General features: G+C 40.5%; 1 protein-coding gene across 7 annotated transcripts in view; it reads right to left on the bottom strand.

Annotated features, from left to right (window-relative positions):
• FAM204A (family with sequence similarity 204 member A) overlaps positions 1-21752 on the bottom strand; it is a 39739-nt gene extending 17987 nt beyond the window's left edge. Inside the window, exons 1-7 of one of the 7 annotated variants that reach the window (XM_064269261.1) lie at positions 21687-21752; positions 19103-19184; positions 16274-16515; positions 15658-15745; positions 15499-15529; positions 15226-15325; positions 5263-5352 (exon numbers count right to left, since the gene is read on the bottom strand). In XM_064269261.1, the coding sequence (XP_064125331.1) occupies positions 5263-5352; positions 15226-15325; positions 15499-15529; positions 15658-15745; positions 16274-16507 (543 nt within the window). In that variant the 5' untranslated portion in view covers positions 16508-16515; positions 19103-19184; positions 21687-21752. Of the gene's footprint in view, positions 1-5262; positions 5353-15225; positions 15326-15498; positions 15530-15657; positions 15746-16273; positions 16516-19102; positions 19188-21167; positions 21656-21686 lie in introns of those variants that run through there. The other 6 variants (XM_003409103.4, XM_010588960.3, XM_023546674.2 and 3 more) reach the window with 6 other exon arrangements.
• Positions 21753-22291: the final 539 nt, after the last annotated feature.

Below are 22291 nucleotides of genomic sequence, written 5' to 3'. Positions count from 1 at the left end.
CTAAACCCTACTGCCTACCTGGGAAGAGGAAGAAACGAAGAAAGGAAGGCAGGGAGGGAGGAGATGAATAAATAAGGAACAGAAGGCAGAGCAGTAAAATTTTACTGTATTTCACATTGACAGAGAGAAATAAAATCTATCTCGCCAGACAGTTTGTACACAGATGACTGTATGAAATAATCATTTAAGTAAAAAACAACCTTTTGCTTTTAGGGCAAAACCTGTGGTTAGACTGTTTTTTGTACACATCCCTGGAACCAGCAAATGTGGAGATATTAAATTTTAAATTCTTAATATATATAATAGTCCATGCATTTTTACTCTGTTTATGCAATGTTCGGTGGCTAGAAATCACAGTAATTAAGAAAATAAAAAGTGCCTGCCATCCTTCAGCAGGGTCACAGGTTCCAGGGATAAATTCTTATAACAGCTAATTGGAACACACTGTTCAGCTTCGTATCTGAACAAGCCGTTATACCTTGGAAACACTGTTGTCAAGATATTTCTACCCAAAGAAAGTATTCACAAAACATAGGAAGAAAACAATTCTGCTCTCTGGATTACAGAATCAAGGGTTTAGAATCACATGATTTGCTTCACTGTAATATGTCTTCAATTCAGCTTTTTTTTCTTTGCTGCACAAACCTTCCCTAAAAATTGTAGCTTTGAAAATAGCATGGTCTAGAAATCACTTTAAAGTTATCAAGTTTGACCACATCTCCAGTTCAAAAATTTAGACAGGGTAATGTTCATGGTATTCTGATAAGTAAATCTGTCAAAACTGTTATTATATGGGGAGGTTCTTTTTTTTGGAGGGGATGTGGGCCTTCAAGCTCCTATTCTATCATGCCAGCGTGACACTTACACCTACAGAAAGCCAACCAAAATGAAAAGGGTGAACTGTAGCCAGAAACCTTTTGAGGAAAGCAAAGCCTAACAACAAACTGTCCTGGAAAAATTCTGAATGCTAAAGCGAATGTTAGAGCATCCGAAGCGTTTTTGATAAATAACTACTTTTTAGATGTTAGGAATCCAGAAACTATTTCCTCAAGTGTACATACACCTGTTCAATGAGATCACCTTCAGACTGCCTACGAAACTGCTCTACGAGTTCAGGCTACAAATTAATAATTGGCCCAAATTTAGAGAGCCTTTAATTCACTCAGCTGTCAGAGAATACAACGAAATCAGGTCTAGCTTTAGTTTTAAAGAGCCATGTCTACCTTCTTGATTTAAATATTAACAAACTATTATATTTCATCACTGCTAATTTACCTCTGCTTTGCAATCCAAAAATTTAGGTACTCTATAACAAAATCAAAATTAAATTCCCAGTTTAATTCATCACGCAAATATGTGTGTGTGTGTGTATATGATACTATTAAAGTGAGATTTTTTTTTCATCCTTGATACTTGTGATACTTTGGTTAGATTCTAAATAAATACAATGCAAAAACCATAAGCAACCTCTATTCCCTGCTCACTTCTGCCCTAACACTGTACAGGTATAACTAAAATCCAACTGAGCAGTACGTCTAGTGCGATTCATTTGATGACAGAAACTCACTGTTCTGCTGCCAAACCAAGTTGGTTTTAATCTACACAGGTTAACACAAAGATGCCTAGAGAAAAATTCTCTTTCTGAAATGTAAGATTCAACCTAACTGCTGCCTCCTTAACTAAATCTAGGCTTCAGTAATTTTTAAATTTTATTTAAATTCTTCTGGTTCCTATAAATTGGTACAATATGGACTGTAAGGACTATGTCAGAAAAGACACAGGACCAAAGGTTGGCATTTTCGAGGATCGCCATCAGTGAATGGAATGTACTTCCAAATCAAGCCTGAGGTTAACAAGCTACACATATGCTCAAATACTTGCACACTATATATTATTTTTAAAGAGCTCAACTTCTTCCTTTTTTTTCAAAATTAGAACAGTTTCATCAGTATTACACAACCCAAATATATTTTTCCATTTCATCTCTCCTCCAAGATTATAAACAACTAAGAAGTATTTAACCAACAGGAGGCGTAGTCCCAAAACCTCAATACTACATGGCAAAACCAAAGCTGACAGTACAGTCTAGGCTTCAAACATGTAAACTGGAGCCATTCCCCAAACCAGATTACATACATCCTGAATGTCAGCATTAATTTAAGGGAATGTGACTCTGGAAAAATACACACTTGCTGTGTCACAAAGATAGAGTGCTGACAGCCTTAATTTTGGCACACTGTGTTTTTGAGGAACTGTTTTCAAGGCCTGTTCGCAGACATGGTTCTACTTTTGGCTTCATTTTTCTTAACACTGATGCCGTCCTATTGGTTTCACAGGCTTATAGATGTTAAACATCAAAAATTAGTTTCACTTATTATGGTTGGAAAAAGCTTTAAGAACTCTGGGATCTGTGCCTCTGAGCAAAGGCTTTATCAGCAGGTCCCAGTCACTGCTTCTTGAAAAAAGAAAATGGTACTGATTAAAAACCAATACACCTGATTTCCAAAAGGACACCTACCACGCACATGTACATTTAATTCATAAAAGCTTTCTGCCCCAAACTCACAATTACTTACTTCTCAAAATCTCCTCTCCCATATTCACAGTGATTGTCACCAAGGGGATAAATACGAAAAATTAAATCTCAAACTATTTATTCAAGAATTCGATCTTGATTGCTTTAGTTATTCTTCACGGGTGCTTAATTAACATAGCATCAGTATCTCTCCAACGTCTGTGTCTGAACAGCAAACATTTTCCACATGTTTTTCCACTTAGACAGGGAAAAGAACAGGGCTCAAATTATTGTTTTTCTTTTAATCAGAATTCTTTAATCCCACACTGAATAAATTTAATTTATATTTACCAGAACAAAGAATTACATTCGTACAGAAAAAGAACGTGAGAAAAAAACGTTTACTATCCTTATAAGTGCTCAAAATATCATGTATTTCTAAACCAATCTCATTTGTTATTAAGCGTGACAAGAAATAACCAACCTTTGTCTTTGTACAAATGGAAAATACCTAGTCAGTAGAAGTACATAATTTTCATTTTTTAAATAGCAGTATGACAATATCCTCAAAGGAGGCACAGTATTTCTGAAATCAATAAGGCTCTTCTTCCCTATGTTTTGATTGAGGAGAACAGAAAGGGAAAGGAAAGCTCACCAGTGAAAACCAGTAGAGTAGAGAAGATTGGAGTTAATATGCAACCAATGGTGGGCAGAATTGGAAACCCTGGTGGCATAGTAGTTAAGTGCTACGACTGCTAACCAAGAGATTGGCAGTTCAAATCCGCCAGGCGCTCCCTGGAAACTATGGGGCAGTTCTCCTTCGTCCTATAGGGTCGCTATGAGTCTGAATCGACTCGACGGCAGTGGGTGGGTGGTGGGCAGAATGTCACATGATAACCCCATCCCATCCCAGGGCATCATTTAGGAGCCCACTGACTCATAGTGACCCTATGGAAGAGAGGAGAACTGCCCCATAGGTTTTGAAGCCTGTAAATCATTACAGAAGCAAGCTGCCACATCTTTCTCCCATGGGTTTGAACTGCCAACCTTTCGGGTAGCAGCCGAGTGCTTACCCACTGCACCCCCAGGCTCCTTCTATGCTAGCACAGAACGCTCAATTTAAGCGTTTTATATTGGCTCTCTTCTCACCCATCATGAGATGTCCTATTGCACCCCTATCCTTGCAGCCACAAATGATATCTATCCACTGGAGTCTCTTCCAACTCCACAAGCACTGTCCCTCCCCACCATTTCCTGACATTTCCATAGTCAACTCCCCCAATTTTGGAGATAAAATAAACTACTAGCATAATTTTGCTCTCTTGTGGGTTAACTCTACTTGCAGGTTGGCCAAGAAACTTAATCACTGTTTCTAACAACACTTCTATGAAGAAGTTTCAAGTGCCAAAATAGTCTACTTACTAACAAACAGTAGATGCTATGCTTGTTAAGAACAGAATTTTAAAGGTGATCTTGGCTCAAAGTTGATCTGTAGCGAAAGGGCCCCGATCTCACTCACACTGAAGAAGGCACTGTTAACAACCAATAACACTGAAATGCTACTGAATCCGTGGCATCATTTAACACGCCATCAAACTCGTTTCATTAAGATGTAGTATCTTCCTGAGTAAGGAAATGCTCTGATATCCAACGAACGGTAGACTACACTCAATGAAGCCGAAACGCAGCCACTTTAAGGATGAAATAGAGTGATGTCAAACCGAAAGCTCAGGTATCATAAGCTGGAACGAGGGAAATGATGGCTTAGGAGAAAAAGAAAACATTAAAAAAGGTTTTTTTAATATAGCATTATTCACAATAGCCAAAAGATGTGCCCATGAACAGATGAGTGGATAAATAAAATACACTGTATATATACACGATGGAGTACTGTTCAGCCATAAAGAAAAATGAAGTGCTGATACACGGCACCACATGGATGAACTCTGAAAATATTATGCTACGTAAAATGAGCCATATGCAAAAGATCAAATACTTTTATGAAATATCTAGAACAGCAAATCATTGAGAGAAAATAAGATTAGTGATTACTTGGGGCTGGGGAGAAGGAGGAAAAGAAGGCAGGAAGGAAAAGAGCAAAATTATTTTCTTCCTGTTTTCAACGGCGGCTAACAAGAACAATCTATTGCCTAGCACCAGTTAGTAGCGATTCTCAATTGGGGAGGACTATTCCCCCAGGGGTGTACGTAGAACTCCTGTGGTAGCCTTGTGTAGTTAGAAAAAGAACACCCAATATGCCTATTAATTTTATACTATAAATTACAGGAAAAAAGGCTGAAAATCTTTCCGGCTAATGGAGATGCGCAGACTATGCAGTAAGAAGCAGGTCGGGGAGCAAGGGTTAAGAAAGGGTTGAGGTGATGTGACTTTAGAACACAGAGCTGCCCTCAGGGAGAGTTAATCTGAATTAAGGATGCCAGTGGAGCAGCTGGTGGATTCAAACTGCCAACCTTTATGGTTAGCTGTGGAACTCTTAACCACTGCGCCACCAGGGCTCCTTCTTCTTCCACTGGCATAAGTTTCAGACCAGAATAACAAGGAAACATTAAGGACAAAAATAAAACCTAGTATTTCAGAATACACAGCAGGATAAAACGGAAGAAAATGGACCGAGATGAAAATTTTGGATGAGATAGTTTAATACTAAATTTACTCAGTCATAAAAAAATGCGTATTTTTTTTTGAAAATCTGGAAATACAGAAAACTTGTCATCAGTTTAGCTTACCTCTCGAGTAGCCAACTGGTTGCTGAGATCCTCGGCCTTCTCAATGTTCCACTCTTCCACAGCCTGGTCTATGCTTTTTTCAAGACCTGACTAAAAAGAAAGAAAAGAAACCTAAAAATGAAAGGCGTGAAAGAAAGGCAAAGGAACATTTGAGCAAAGCCTATGTCACAGGACTATGCCAAATGCATTACGTACTAGACCACACAACAAGCCCCTAAGAGAGGTGGTACCATCCCCAGGTACTGATGAGGAGAGGAAGGCTCAGAGCCTCACTAGCTGATCTGAGGGCAGGTAAGTTCTTCAACAAACACAAAGGAGCTGCAGATCCCAGTCTTTGTAACCCCAAAGCCTGTCCTTTCCCTTAATAACAAGGAAGTTATTAAGAATTAAAAATTATGGAGTGCCAATTATATGTAACCATGAGTTCAGTACTTCCAGAAAGTTCATTTATTCTTTGTGACAACTCCACAAGATAATATTGTCACCCTGCTTTAAAGATAAGGAAACGGAGCCTTGGACTCACTAACTTGGCCAAGTCCCAGAGTGGGTAAGTGGCAAGGCCATCACCATGTGTGTTACAGATTTAACTGTGCTACCCACCTCCAAAAAAAAAATATGCTCAAATCCTAACCCCTCTACCCATGTATATGACCTTATTTGAGGAAACAGAGTTTTCCTTGCAGATGTTATCTGTTAAATTAACTAGATCATACTAACATCTCATTGCTGAGCCTGGACCTGAAGGAGGATTCCCCAGCCAGAGATGTAGGGGCGGGGGACCCTGTGGGGAGGGACTGTTCTGTTGCTACTCCAGGTCACAGTTCAAGTGTGGTCTCCGAGTGTGGTCTGCAAATAGGGCTGGTCCATGAGCTGTTTATTTTGGTCCACACAGAGGCAAGGTGCTTAAGCCAAAATGCAAATCAACCACATTACTAAGTACGGGTTTGTCCAGCTGACTTTTTGAGGGGGTGAGTGGAGAGGCAACAAGACTTAGCCTCAACGAAGAACGTAGTGCCCAGCTCCCTATTTTTTGCAGACCAGTGCTTTCAGTAGCATTGTCCTAGGCCATGTTATACACATCACCTGGAAGTTTCACCTTTCAAACTTCACAGTCTGAAATTCTCCCTGAACACAAGCTTCTTCCGTCTTTCCACCTATCGCAGCCCTCTACCCAGGGAACCTGCTTTCTGTCTTCATTTGGAAGCTCATTTCCCTAAGGAGATGTTATATGTCTCTTCCACTTTTCCAAATACCTTCAAGCCTACCTCTTTCCCTTTCAGCCATTACAACCATACCTCCTACTTCAGGGGAGGCCATGGGAGTTGTAGGGGGAGAAAAACAAGGATGAAGTTAGTTGACAGACTAGATGATCAAGTAGAAGGAGAACAGAGGGTGTGGCTGATGACTGTAGACAAAGTTTCAGAAGAATGAGGCCAAAAGGAATAGAGGATTGGATAGGAGGTGACATGGAGGAAACCGATAGACACTGTTTTAGAGGAAACAGATGAAAAAGCAACACAAGAAGAAAGCAGTGTGAGGGAAGGGGGCTGTGTTGTTCCATTTTGTGTGGTAAAGACGAAGAAAAAAAGAGAGGAGAAAAGTTAAAGAGAAGGGTCCCTGTGACATGTAAAAATGGATGAGGTTATGAGCACACGTGGTGGGATTAGTTTTGGGGAGGGAGATGATTCTTGGAGGCTACAGGATGGAGAAACGGAGTTCGTGAAGATACATCCTGGCTGTACTTCTTCCAGGGCAGATCTGTTTGTCCTCCTGGCAGTCCCTAATATATTCAATATTCTTCAGCAACACCATCATTCAGAGGCATCAATTCCTCTTCAGTCTTCCTTATCCGTTGTCCAGCTTTTCCATACATACGAGGGAACTGAAAATACCTTGTCTTGGGTCAGGCGCACTTAGTCCTCAAAGTGACATCTTTGCTTTTTAATACTTTCAAGAAGTCTTTGGCAACAGATTTTTCCAATGCAATATGTCATATGATTTACTGACTGCTGCTTCCATGGGTGTTGACTGTGGATCCAAGTAAAATGAAATCCTTGACAACTTCAATATTTTCTTCATTTATCATGTCAGACCCCTGATGGCACAGTGGTTAAAGCACTCAGCTGCTAACCAAAAGGCTGGTGGTTTGAATCCACCAGCTGCTCCGCAGGCGAAAGATATGGCAGTTTGCTTCTGTAAAGATTTATAAACTTAGAAGCTGTATGGGACAGTTCTACTCTGTCTTATAGGGTCACTAGGAGTCAGAATCAACTCAACGGCAGTGGGTTTGGTTTGGGTTTTTATGATGATGTTGCTTATTGGTCCAGTTGTGAGGATTTTCATTTTATGTTGAAAATAGCCCCAAATAGCCATCTTAAAACTCCTTTAACACTCCTTATCGCCTTTTATTGCCCCTTAGTTACAGCAGTCCTCCAGGTTCTGTGATTGACCTTCATTAGTTCTTATTCTTCACACTCCCCTCCAATAATCCACTCAGTCCTGAGGCTTCAGCAAGCTGACTTACATCTCTGAATAATTCAAAACATCTGACTTCTCACCTGTACCAACAGCTACATCTCTAGCTACTTACTAGTCACCTTCATACTGAAGGCCTCACAAAGGCGGGTCTTTAATTTATTATGTGTGGAAACAAGCTCATTACTTCCTACCCTGCTTCTCTTCCAGAGCTGAACACCTCTTACAGAGTCCTATTATGTCCATTGCCTCTCCATCTCTTACTCCTATTTTAACCCTTCATTTGTCCCTTCTGCCCTTCTCCAGGGTCTCATCATCTTATTTAGAATATTAAAACTAGCTCCTAACTGGCCTTCTATTTTTCTAAAACAGGTATCATGTCATCGCCTAGCTTAAAACACTTATCACTGCTTTACTCCTTTAGAATAGCATTCAAAACCTTTCAAAATAGGGTCCCCAAATGCTTTCTCAGCCCCATCTTCACCAACACTATACTTTCTAGTCTCTGGCCACATTTACCATTCTCTGAATGTTCCCTGTGCCTACAATGTGTTTCCCTTTGAAAAATCTTAACTGTCCCTTAAGACCCATGTCAAATGTTACCTGCTCTATGCAAGCTCCCTCATCTCTATCCCTGTGGGCCCTGTAGCACCCTCCCATGCCCAGTCCCTAACTGCTTGCCACTGCTGTTACTGGGCTTCATGTCTCTCTCCAGTACTTCCCGGCCTGAAACACTACAGCAAGGTGTGTGTCTCTCTTCCTCGAGTTCTACACTCAATAATGACAGAAACTGTGTATCACTACTCCTATGTACCCAGCAGCTAGCCCAGTTCCTTGCACACAGGAGGCACCCACTAAGCCTATGTTACTGAGTTAATACCCACAGTGCAGTAATCTATGTTTGCATTAGGAACAAAAGGGGCCCATCCAAACTGGGGACATTTATTACATATCCACTGCTTTGAGGCCTTCCCAAGAGAATTCCACACCAGTAATAGTGGGGTAATAATACTCTTGTGGTTAAAAAAAAAGTCACATTTTATTGCATTTATTTATGTATAAATTAAGGAGCCCTGGTGGTGCGATTGTTAAAGTGGTCGACTGCTAAAGGCAGGCTGGCAGTTCGAGCACTCCAGCTGCTCTGCAGGAGAAAAGACCTGGAAATCTGCAGCCATGATGATTTCAGCCTAGAAAACGCTACGGGCAGTTCTACTCTGTCCTATAGAGTTGCTATGAGTCCGAAGCGGCTCAGTGGCCCACAACAACAATATATAAATCATCCCTGTACTAGAACGAACACTATTGGAAGGCATAAAGAATATCTTCTGCGTCTTAGCCTCCCAGAGGTTGGCACAGTCCCTACACATGGAACTTTATATGTATTATTATTATTGTATTAGAAATAACATTGCTTTATCGAAGAAATGCTAACACAATGGCCTCTTCTTCCTGAGTAGAATATTAGGTATCTCCTCAAATGTTCCTGAGATATGAGCAAACAAAACACACCACAAATTCTGGACAGGGTAGCCTGATACCTCAACCCAGACCTTAACTCCTCCAATCTTTCATCACAGTGACCTGGTCACTAACAGCATCCAGTCTTGAACCTGTCCTGCTTATTCCACACAGCAGCAATGTTTTTCTTCCCTTCCAATTACCTAGGCTTCCTGGGATGATATAAGACCTGGATGCTGCATTCCTTTACTCCAAGACCTAGAAAGATCAGTGAGGGAAAAGGAGCCCACTCCTATTTTGCCACCAATGCCCACTGGTCTGCTGGCCTGCTCACTGAGTTATTTTGCTACATCAGCTTGCTAATTCTCCTTGGTTCCCTGGAACCACAGCTTAAAGTTGGTATCAGGAAAGGGAAAACAAGAACATTCTCCTCTTCTAGCAAAGTATATAAACTGCTGTGCTTACAGATAGAATTTTCAACTAAAAATAAATGAGCTAAAATTGCCAATCTCTCTCTTCACCATCGACGACTCCCATTACCCCAGCCACTCAGAGCAGCCTCTAAGGGAGATGGTGTGGCATAGTAGAAAGAGCACTGGACTAGAAGTTAAGAGATACGACGGTCACTCCAGGTAAATGAAGTACTGGACTCATGATCGTAACTCAGTTACTTCAAGGAAAATGAGGGGATTGGCTTGGATGGCCAAAATTCCCTCCTAGAATTCTATTTACATTTTCTATTTACAAGTTTTAAAAGATGTCAACAAAGTTTATTGCTAGATGTAACAGTTCTTTTTTTTTTTTTTTCGTTTTGGCAATTTATTTAAATAAAAACTAACAGTCCCTTTTGGCTCTGAAAAATTTCTGGTTCTATGTGTACACCCAAACTTCCTGCTTCTTTAAGATATTAATATGCCAAATTCATTTAAAATGCTTATATTGGTAAGAAGCATTCTTATGTAAAACATTTCCATCACCTTAAGATCTTAAAGTTAATAGAAGTTTACAAAGAGCAGGCCAGTGAGGTTTGAGCCAGGTTCAAATTTCAGTTCCTCTACTTATTAGTAGCCAGGAAACCCTGGGTGCGTTCCTAAACCCCTATGGGTTACAGTCGCTTCATTACCATCATTATCATTATTCCTATGGGAATAATGCCACATACTTTGCATAGTTATGGTAAGGGTCAAAACTAATGCATGTAACATACCTAGCAGAGTGTTTAGAATATAACAGCTATTCAATAAATGATAGCTATGCATATTATCATCTAAATTATCCAGTTATCTATTAACGAAATAACAGGATACTATTAATACAAAGAAAAGGCTTATCTCTATGTGGCTACAGACCTCACCATAGTTCTTCAAGGGCTCAGACCCAAGTGCAAGAACCAAGAAATTCAACTTTGAGCCAGTAAGGAATCTCATGAAATAAGATTTGGGTATTAGGCTTTTTTAAGTTTTATATTGGACCCCAAAGTATTCTTCATTTGAATTATCCAGGATGTGCCACAAACAAATGGCAGGGGACACAGGCGCTGCCACCTTACAAACAGCTACTCTGAAGGGCTCCCATGTGCTTCTAAGCAGACTTTTGGCCGGAATAAAAATTTAACTTAGGAAATATCTCAATACAGAGAAACAAAGTTAGAGGTGATGGCAACTTGGGCACAGCTGGGAAAATTCATCCAAGGCCAGTATCTAACAGGGTCCCATGAGGTTACAAGGAACCTTTAACACAAGTTTTGCTGCAGATGTCAGAGACACCACTACAAATACCTAAGTTGTTTATGGATACTAAACCCGTTGCCATTAAGTCAATTCTGACTCATAGTGACCCTACAGGACAGAGCAGAACTGCCCCATAGGATTTCCAAGTAGTGGCTGGTGGATTCACACTGCCAGCCTTTTGGTTAACAGCCAAGCTCTTAACCACTGCGCCATCAGGGTTCCTTACGGGTACTAGGTTTAACACTATGGTCTAATCATCCATGTGTACATGCAGACTATCTTTTAACACGTGATTAAAGCGTTTTACATTGAACTGTACCACAATATATTTCTACGGAAATTTCATTGTTAAATATTTATTCATTCCAATAATATATTTTTAAAGCTTAGTACAAATGATCCTCCAATGGCATCTGCCATACTCTCACTAGACCTAAATACCTAAAAAAAGAAAATAGGCAATCACTCCATAAAGAAGAAGGAAAAAAAGAGCTAAGAATATAATGCTGTTAGCTTTATATATACCACACCCATTTAAATTACTGAGGCAGATTAAGTAAAAAGTAAGCTGGGCTATTACTATGGAACAATTTAGATTGGAACCAAATGACTTGGGTTTAAAGTCTCATTTCATTTCTCACCTGCTCTGTTTTTCTAAGACAAAGCACACCGAACTTCCAGTTTCTTCATCTATGTTATGAGAATAATACTGACCCTATCTACCCACCCTACAGGGATCACGGGAAAATGCTCTGTCATGGTCATCACAGTACCGCTACAAGGCATCCCTGCCCACTCCCCTTCCCTGGCCCTCTACTGCCACTCAGAACAGCCCTACTTTTACCAGCTCCATGTACTAGACTTCCATATAACATTCTTCTCGGAAAAAGCATTTTGAGGAAACATAAGTTTGAAAAAAGCTAAATTATATAACATTTTCCTTTTAAAACAACTTAAAAAAAAAAAGGCATTGTGCAATTACTCTAAAAATTATCAAACGTACTTCAGATTTTCCATGTCAAAAAGTATCCATTAGGTACATATAAACTCCAATAATAACTGCTAACTAATCAAACTGATTCAATTAAAGAATATTTGAGACAATTACAGTGAAACCTATTCGAAAGAAATTCCCACACAGATTCAAAATAATTATGCTGTGATTACAGAATTATTAGTTAAGTCCCACAACTGCTGCCAGAAACACAATTATAGCTGTATTTAATACAAAGAACATCTGAATACAGCTTTGGATATTGGGAAGATTACACTTAAAAACACCAGCCTCTCTGCATTGTCTGGGACGCAGGTGACAGCAGTGTCGTACTTGGTTGAGCCAACAGTTTAGTTGGCAGTGCTCCAAAGAAAGAAAAAAAAAAAGGCTTCATGATAGACACAAGATACAGAAGTTTGTTTTGGCTCTGTGAGGTGCGGTAACAGGTCAGCCTCTGGTCCAGAGAAACAAAACAATGGCCTGGAAACCCAGCTGCAGCCCGGATTTCCATGGTCCTCTCCAGACTCCTGAACAGCAGTGTTTATCAGTGGACTTACATTTATTCCTAGCCTTTATCTTGGTTTCTCCAATGTGAACATTCATTAAAGCGTTTTACTCTGTTGGACTGGTGATAGAGACTTTAGCACCACAGCACTTTGCATGACAGCAAAGGGGGTGTCATATAAAACCGTGACCCCAAACCAAAGAATGAGGGTAAGCCTGCTGGCATGCAATTATGCTAAACTACCAAGAGAATATGAAATAATTTGACTTCACTAAATCCTTCCTGAGTTTTCTTATAGAATACTAAGTGCTGGCAGAATCCTGGGCACATATAAGGTTGTTATGATTATAGATTTACGATCAGTTTCCTTGTTTAGAAGATGGTCACAACTTTCTTAGTCAGATTTCATTTCTATAGAGGAATGCCTACCATTTAAGAAAATCCAAACATATGAAAGAGATCAATTGTGGGTGATTACAGAAGGACTTACAACAGGGGTCTCATTTCAAAATGGCATTTGACTTTTTTTTTCCTAGAACACATCTAATGGATAATGTGAAACATAACACCAATTCCCAAAACTGAGTTGTTCAAAGGATTTTCTCTGAAGTTAAACATTTGCACAAAGAATCCTAGTTTCCTTTATTAAAGTTACCCCACACAAATTACAAATTCTAGACAATGTTTTAAGAGTTAGCCATATCCAGCCAGTACCAAGAAGGTACAATTTCATGTAAGTAGGGTAATAATAACACTCTAATAGATAGATAGTAAAAAAAAAAAAAAAAAAAAAACTTGCTGAATTTCTGCTTTTTACAATGGCTAAAAAGTTAATTTCATGTCTTCCACTTCACTGAGAAACAACTTAGACAGTCCAAAGTCAGTACAGTTTCGAGAGAACATGACAAATGCTGTAAGTAACTGAAGATCAAAGACCACCTGAAGTAAAACTTTAAAAAACTTTTCCTGGCAGAACCAAGATTTAACCATTTGTTCCCTCCGAAGAACAATCTAGTCAGGGCAGGGGCTCTAAAGCAGTCTGCCAGGGAGGACACACAGACTGCTGCTGTCACCATCATCATCTTCCCTGACCCTTTGGAACAGACTTGGTTTAGTCAAGAGCAGCCCCGTCACATGATCCCTCTGCTCAGGCCACCAGAATAACAAGGGTCAAGAGCAGGGCAGTTTCACTTTAAAATGGTGACCAGTCCCTTCTGCAGCGATGCTGGAGAACAGAGAACGGCGTAATAAAGTCTGGGTTTTACCAGCGATCTCTTTTTGTAAGAAACTTACCATTTCTGCACCTGCTTGAACATTGTAAAACTGAAATTGCTCAGTAGCAGTAATTAGTTGTGGTAGAAAGCAATCCTAGTACCAAGTCCCCAGTGTCCTAGGGACTATTTCTGGATGACAAGGATTCTTTGCAAAGTTGGAATCAGAAGATTCACATGTAAAATTCTGTGTGATCGCTCCTTAACGTGTGCACCCTGACTGACACAATACACACAACAATGGGTTTTAAATCAGGTCTTTCTCAAGAAAACACTGATTAACCAGAAAATGGCAAAGGTGTCTAAGTACACACAGCAGTCTACAGCAAGATCCATGAAAGCAGCATCATTTGTCTACATGCATAAAGGACTGACCTAAGACGGACAGCCCCCTGTGCCTCTAGCCCTACAGCTCAGCACTCGATTTTCATGCTCCTAGAGCCAGTCAGCATTCCTCTAATGTGAAGGTTGCTCATTCACCCAAGCAACTACTAAGTATGAAGATCCTCTATGTACTGAAGACTTCTAAATGTGTATCTCAAGCCCACACCTCTCCTCCCAACTCCTGACTCCTAGTACCTACAGCCTTCTCTTGCTTGTTCCAAACTAAACTCCGGTTAGCACCCACTCAAAATCTTTTCCTACCCCAAGTCTTCACGCTACTTCAGGGAAACTCTTAAACGGCTCTCTCTCCCACCTCACCCCAAAAGCCCTCCCCACCACCCTAGGAGAATGCCAGAGGCAAATACTGTTGATCCTACTTCTACAGAATACTTCAAATCCCCCCACCTTCCTCCATCTTTAGCAGCGTGACTCTTGTTCTCATGCCTTTCTTAACTGGTCTGTTCTCATCTATTTGCGGCACCCTACAATCCATTCTCATATAATAGCCAGGACAATCATTTTAAACATAAATTAGCTCATGTCACTCCCTTGAATTAAAATGCTTCCGTGACGTTCCTTTGCACTGTGGGTAGAATCAAATTCCTTACTATGCTCTTTAAGATCCCACACAGTTTGGCTCCTCCCTGCCTGCGTGCCTGCCTCTCCAGTCTTATGCTGGGTCACCCTCCTCCAGCTAACTGCATTCCAACCATGCTGGCCTTCTCCCAGCTATTCAAATGTCCCAGGATGACTCCCCACCTTATCTTTGCCCATGTGATTGCCTCTGCACCAGCACTCTCTCTACAGATGGCTCCTTCTCCTTCTTCAGGTCCCAGAGAACTGTACCTTCTGACAAAGGCCTTCCCTAATCCTCAGGCTACAGTGCAGCCCCTATTATAATTTCTTCACAACATCCTTTTCTTTTCCTTAATGGTTTTTAATTGATCTATAACACGTATTTACTTGTGATGTCTATTACTTACTTCCATCATGTTCATAAATAAATTAACTGGTATTCCACATCCAGCTTAGGATATAGTAGGCACTTTTTTTACTGAATTAACTAATGAGGACAAGTACCTTAGGCAAGCCTACTCACAAAGATATCCCACTGGCTAATACAATATGCAAGAAGAAAGATCCTACCTTGTCAATTTTTTTCTTTTTCACAGGGGGATCAAACCTATCATTGACTCCAAAATACTGAGTAAGCTCCTTCCACTGGGTTTCATTTGAGGATTGTTCACTACAAGAAGACAGATAATACTTTATACAAAATGTGCTCAGTTTTATTTTTACTATTTTCAACTGGCCACTACAATTATATTACAACTAGGTTTTACATTTGAGCAGTTTCAGAGATAGATATAAATTCTACAACACTGCCTAGTATCGGTAAATATTTTAAAATCTACCTACCTACAAGATGTCTCTTCATTCTTCAATTTACCTGAAAAGAATTCATAAAGTGTTAATACCCATATATTTGTTATTTCAAAATTATGTTTTTAAGAAATTACTGAACTCAATTAAGTCAAATTTTAACGTTAGCGCTACTGACAATCTGAATTAAAATACCTTTCCTGGAGCGTTTTCTTTTTTTCCTCCTGAATCTTGAAGCTGAGGTTTTCTGTTCAGAATGTTTTTTATGCAGTTCTTGAAATTTCTACATAAAAGTTGGGGGGAAAAAAGGAGAAGCAAGGCATGTATTTTAAAAATAAACTTGCTGGGTAGTAAAAACAATTATGTTCTAACATTTATCAAGTTAACGGCAGCTGTTCTTCTTGAGATACTCTATTCCCTGAGACTCTCACAACCGGTGCTTCTACCTTCATTTATTTCAAAGTATTAAGTCATGTGGTCACCTGAGAATAAAATTCAATGATTCATACTGATAAACAAGGGATAAAACTAAGTTAGAAACTCCTCATGTATCGTGTTAGGCAAAGGAGCTGTGTGTTTTTTCCCCTTTCTTCTGTTATGAAAACAAAGCAAAAATGAAAGCAATTACCTAGTCGCCAATGGTTATGACCACAGATCCCCAGAACAGTGAAAGTATTACCCTGAGCGAATCTTCTCCACCTATTATCTCCCAAGAACATGTACATTCTGACCATGGAGCACACATATACACACACACATGCATTCACATAGATGCCTAGGCTTTGGTACGAACACGCTAGAAAAGACCTACATTCCACGTATGCAAGGAAATTCCGGAAGGGCATTCTTCATATGCATTTGTATTTGCCTCTGTTTCAGTTTTTGGTCCATCTGTGGGGAAATCTGAGATTTCTGTTTTTCTAGTCATCTGATCTTCTTCAGCTTCTAGTAAGTGAAGTCCAGAGTTTTCTGATTTGGCTTCGTCTTCAGAACTCAGCTCGACATCACTTTCATTTAGTCCAGGAGGTAGCAGCCCACTCCACATCTTTTCCTCTACAGGAAAAAACATGAATTTAGACATACAAAGTAGCCACATAGAAAGGTTTTAAAACATTAAATGATACCCCAGGTGCCTAGTAATTACACCAACTATATAGGAATAGTTCATCTAAATTTTTTTTTAATCTAAAAATATGCCAATATTGAAAAATGAATGTTACGTCATTAATAAAAATACTTCTACTGCTCTGCAAACTCAGGGGAAGAGGGCAGTAACTGGCTCCAATATGACTTTACCATAGCACACCTTGGGGCTCACTCTCTATTTCAGGACTTATTTCAGACTTTGATCTCTTAACATAATTGGGGTTCTATATTTGAAACGACTGTGTTTTCCCTGTCCCATGGCATCTTTCATTCATTCCAAAAACACTTGCAAGTCCACTGTGTGCTAGGCACCCTTTTTTTTTTTTTTAATTTTATTTGTTCTGTTGTATTTTTTTTTTATTGTTGAGAATATACACAGCAAAACATACACCAATTTAACAGTTTCTGCATGCACCATTTAGTGACACTGTTGTGCGACCATTCTCACCCTCTTTTTCTGGCTTGTTCCTCCCTCATTAACATAAACTCACTGCCCCCTAAGGTTCCTACCTAATCTTTCAAGCTGCTGTTGTCAATTTGATCCCAAATAGAATAGTTCTTAAAAGGGCACAATGCTCAAGGCAGACATTTTTTACTAGTTAAGCTAAACTATTGTTTAGCTTTAAGAAGAACTGAGGGAATATTTTTGGTTAAGGCTTAAAGATTATCTCAGGGCAGTAGTTTCAGGGGTGTATCCAACCTTCATGGCTCCAGGATGTTTGGAGTCCGTAAGAATTTGAAATTCTGTTCTGTATTTCCCCCCTTTTGATCAGGGTTCTTCTATAGAATCTCTGATCAAAATGTTCAATAATAGTAGCCGGGGACTGAACCAGTTCTTCTGGTCGCGTGGCAAAGTTGTTCATGGAGGCAATTAGCCACACATCCCATATCCTCCTTCTATTCCTGACTCTCCTTCCTCTGTTGCTCCAGGTGCGCTAGGCACTCTTCAAGACATTGGGGATGGTAGTGTACAAAACAGGCAAAATTCCCAAACCTCATGGTGATGATATTCTACACACATAGCAGGTTCTGTTTATCAGCAGCCAAATCTCTCTCAGCTGGGACTTCACTGTTGATTGTCCATGAAAGGCATGTGCCTCTCAGACAGGCAGGGGCCCAGGTCCCCCTGGACCTCTGCTTCTGCATCTCAGTGTGCTCTGGTCACCCAAATGTGCTTCAACCAAGGGAGCAGTCTCAGGCGCCCTGGAGGGGGCATCGGCCCTTCAGCAGTTATCCATTTTAGATTCATTTCGAACTTTCTCAAAATTATCTATTTTTAGCTCTCTCACCAATGTGGCATTAAGTTGTCTTCAGTGTGACATCTGCCTGGTACAATAATCTCTTATGTGTACCCACAGGAAAAAGAAAAATTAAAATAACTTTTAAAAAATATGAATTTGGTTCCAAATCCATAAAACAAGGCAAAATTCAAATAAGGTATGTTTTTGAATTCAGTTCCTGAAACTCTTTAACGTGATGTACCACTCTTCTGTGATTTAAAAAAATAACAAAACAAAAAACACTGGAAACACAGTGGCCACTGTTAAACACAAGTAAGTGCTGCCACTCCCTCTGGAGCCTGCAACATGGAGCTGCCCATGTAAGCAGCAGCTCAACTGTAAATCTGCCAACTTGGAGTGGCTGCTTGGTGAATTTTGCTTTGAGGCTCACACTTGAAAACACTTTCTATTTACAGCACATACATGTCATGGATACGTTTTCTAGCTGGCCTATATCCGACGTCTTGTTTTCCGTTTGGGCTGCTCTGGAAGATGATACTCTATTTTTTTTTTTTTTTTTAAGTACCTCCCCCTCCATGCCTTTCAAATTGCATTCCTTTATTTTAGAGCAGATAGTCCCATATTCCCTTTAAATAAATGTGGTGAAAATTCACTCAACCATTCTTAAGAGATGTGGTATACCAGAGAAATAGAAACTTAATGTTAACGTAGATTATAGCCTGGTCCATGTAACGACCCATGTATTAGCTCACAGGGTTTCATTTTTTAGTTTGTAACATAAATAATTTTTCATTTAATCATTTTGACCCCAAGGAAGATGTAAATGATTCAGGATCCCTTTTTTTCTCTGTGGTTTTAAATATCACCTTCTCCTTCATTCATACCCCTTCTAGCTCTAGAGTTAAGATTTATTCCGTTCCACAATTATTCTACAAAAAGCATTCTGTGGGCACTACACAGAACATGCCTTTAGTCCTGGACTGACACAATTTACTCTGAACTGAAACATTTATGTATTCTCCTAGTCTGAATGGCTGGACTTTCTCTTGCCCTTGAAAACCAACACAGTCACTATTTAGCACACGGGGGCAGCCAGCAATGCATCAAGGGGAGCATGACACAGTTCGGCAGTTCCTGAGCTAAGGTTTTTACAGAGTTTTATGAAGACAGTAATGGTGGTCTCTAAGCTAATTTCCATATTCAAGGAGCCCAGCATATTTTCTTTTTCCTCCCAATGAGACAGTATCACCCACCTTTTGGTGAGAAGACTTACACTTAGTGACACAATATTCTTCACCTCATATTCATCATAGGCTCGGATTGGTAGTTACAGTCCTGCTTTTTGATAAAAGAAAAAAATTAATGTCATTTGGTAGACACAATCTTTCAAAATACGGTATCAATGAAGATATCAAATTATAATAAAAGGGGCCTTGGCTGTGAAAAGATTGAGAACCACTGGTGTAGAGGGAGAAACACAGCCTTGAAAGTCAAGACTGGTTTCCAGTCCTGAGCAACATGATTGTGGCAAGCCACTGCACTTTTCTGGGTCTCCATTCTTAAGGTTTACAATGAAGCATGTGATCAGATGATCTCTGAGATATCATGCAGCTCCTAAATATTTCTTTATGGATCTTAATGTTACATGTGCCCCAAATGCCCAGTTATCGCACTCCTTGCTGCAGCAACTCCTTCTTGTCTGGTCTCAGACAATACTGATTAAACCTCAGAACCACAGCAGATAAGGGTTTTCTCCTCTACTGAGCAGCCCCCAGTCAAGATGGCTAGTTTTTGGTAGGACTCTGCACTTTAGTCCTGTTTGATGCTTTGGAGAAAGGGAGGGGCAGGAAACTCTCAATTACAACAGAAGGCAGAAGAAACAGAAAGAGGAAACAAAGCAGGCACACAGACAATACAACAGGCAGTGTTTACCATTAATCCTCACAATGACCCTTCCAGGCAGGAATTACCTCTATGCCCTTTTTGTAGATGAGGCAGCTGGCTTGCCTAATGCATTGTGACCACTTATTTTATAAAAGTAGAACCCTATGGGTTTAAATTATAAACTTTTAGAGAGCAGGGTTTTTTTGTGTAAGTAACAATGTATTCTTTAAGACAAAAGATTTGAGAGTGGATCTGAAGAATGACTATAACCTGTAATTGTACACCTAATTGAAATCGGGTTAAAAAGAGCAATTTTCTCACCTTTTAAGTACAGAGAGCTATGTAGGATCCTACCTAAATCACATACATCAAAATCACACCCAGAGGTCTGAGTGATAATGTCATATTTTCTGGAAGACCAGGTAGCTGCTCATAAACAAAACCCAAAGGATACAACCTGAACACCTCAATGGATAAATGTTTCCTTTTTTTCCTGATCATATGTGGTTTGTTTGTTTGTTTTGTAATTTTTATTGTGCTTTAACTAAAAGTTTACAAATCAAGTCAGTCTCTCATACAAAAATTTATATACACTTTGCTACATACTGCTAATTGCTCTCCCCCTGAGACAGCCCACTCCTTCCCTCCACTCTCTCCTTTCGTGTCCATTCCGCCAGCTTCTGACCCCCTCTGCCCTCTCATCTCCCTTCCAGATAGGAGATGGCAACATACTGTCAAGTTTCTACTTGATCCAAGAAGCTCATTCTTCACCAGCATCTTTTTCTATCCCATTGTCCAGTCCAATCCCTGTCTGAAGAGTTGGCTTAGGGAATGGTTCCTGTCTTGGGCTAAGAGAAGGTCTGGGTTTTTTTTTTTAATGTCTCCTATTTTTAATATTTCAGAATGTGAATTCCATTTTCACCGTATGAAGCTGTCTTATTTCCCATATTCTGTATTCAATTTGAAATAATCACAGAAATCTGAATCACGTCCGATCTGATTTTAACCTTACTTGCATCATAATCATAAACTACCACCCACCAATTTGAAGATCGTGTTGAATAATGTTACGCAATAATCAATTTCTGTGACTTGGAATTAGTTACTTAATTACAATTTTAAGCGTGTATCACCAACATTAATACAAATGTTCTACCTACTCTTATGAAAGAGATGTGCTTCCTTTTCTCAAAAAGGTACAGAAAGTACAAGCAAATAACAGGCCTGACTTCAGATTTAATTTACCTGTCTGATTATCCAAATAAACTATTTAGCAGGAGTTTGCATGTATGCATATGTTTTAATGGCGGAGAGTGCTTACTTGTTTGTTTAGTCAAGGCCTGGATAAGTGAAGACAAACACTTCCCCTGACCCAAGACCCTGCACTGAAAGATTTACAATTCACCAAGAGCATGCCGCTGTGAGGATACTTACAAGATTGAAGACTGCAAGGGGGTGGCTCTTTAGTAAGGTACACCTTTTCCTGCCGGGCTGCACAACCTGGAATTCTGCAGATTCTCTGGCTGCAATGCCATATTCCAATCCCCAAACGTGAGGACTCCCCTGATCTCCCGGCTCGGGACTCAACGCCCCAGGTACCACTGCAGGATGGCTAGCCTGCTGACATTCCCATTAACTGTAGCTGTTTTCCGGATTACAGCAATTGTAAACCCCAGCCTGCTTTCCAGATCGAGAGCCTCCTCACCCCCTCACACTGTGGCTGGGGTGAGACAGAAGCCCTCTCCCACTAACTGGCTGGGGAAGGCGCTGCGACGCCCCTTCCGAGGCCAGCCCCACCGACGCTCCCGTGGGACCCGGCCGGCGACTTTTCTAGCCCGCTCCGGGGCGACTCAGCCGAGAAGCTCCCTGGCCTGCCCGCACGGGACCCTCCCGCAGCGATCGCGCCGAAGGCGAAGCCAGCCCGGAACCAGTATCGCCATAAGCTGTACTCACCGCTCGGGAAACAACTGCCGGGCAGCCATCTTAAGGGCGCGTCAACATACCGCCTTCTCATTGGCTCTGACCTCTCAGCCAACGGGCGGGGGCCATCCTAACCATAGGGTCGCCATGGCAACCGGCTTAGCTCCGATTCTAAACTGGAATAAAGAAATGCTGCCTTTTCCTTTTTTTCTTTCTTTCTCACATTTTTTCCCTTTCTTCTCAATGTTTTTGAAGACTTCGATCTTTCTCACTTCCCTGCCCTACGCCTGTGCGTCACAGTGAAGAAAGTGCTGGTTTAGACATTGAACTGAGTTCATTCCACAAGGAGGGAGAATCATTGTCGACGCGCTCTAGGCCCTTCTGGGAACGTTTTCATTCATTCATTCATTCATTCATCCTCCCTTCCTCTCGTCTTTCGTTTTCTTTCTTTCTGCACTTATTTAGTGAGCGCCCGCTCTGTACCAGGCCCGTGCCAATCTCCGTTTAGCAAAAAACAGTCCTTCCTGCTCGCGTTGAAGAGTGCAACGTTGCAGTAGTTGATTGAGTCTGTTGATGAGTCCAAGCTGCTTCCCTGACCAGCTGTGTGGCCTTCGCCAGAGGTTCACCGGGCTCCTTTT

This window comes from Loxodonta africana, chromosome 16 (assembly GCF_030014295.1).
Source record: "Loxodonta africana isolate mLoxAfr1 chromosome 16, mLoxAfr1.hap2, whole genome shotgun sequence".
In the NCBI taxonomy this organism is placed as follows: Eukaryota; Metazoa; Chordata; class Mammalia; order Proboscidea; family Elephantidae; genus Loxodonta; species Loxodonta africana.
Note: the sequence above shows the minus strand (reverse complement) of the source record. Positions and strands in the feature narration are given on the sequence as shown.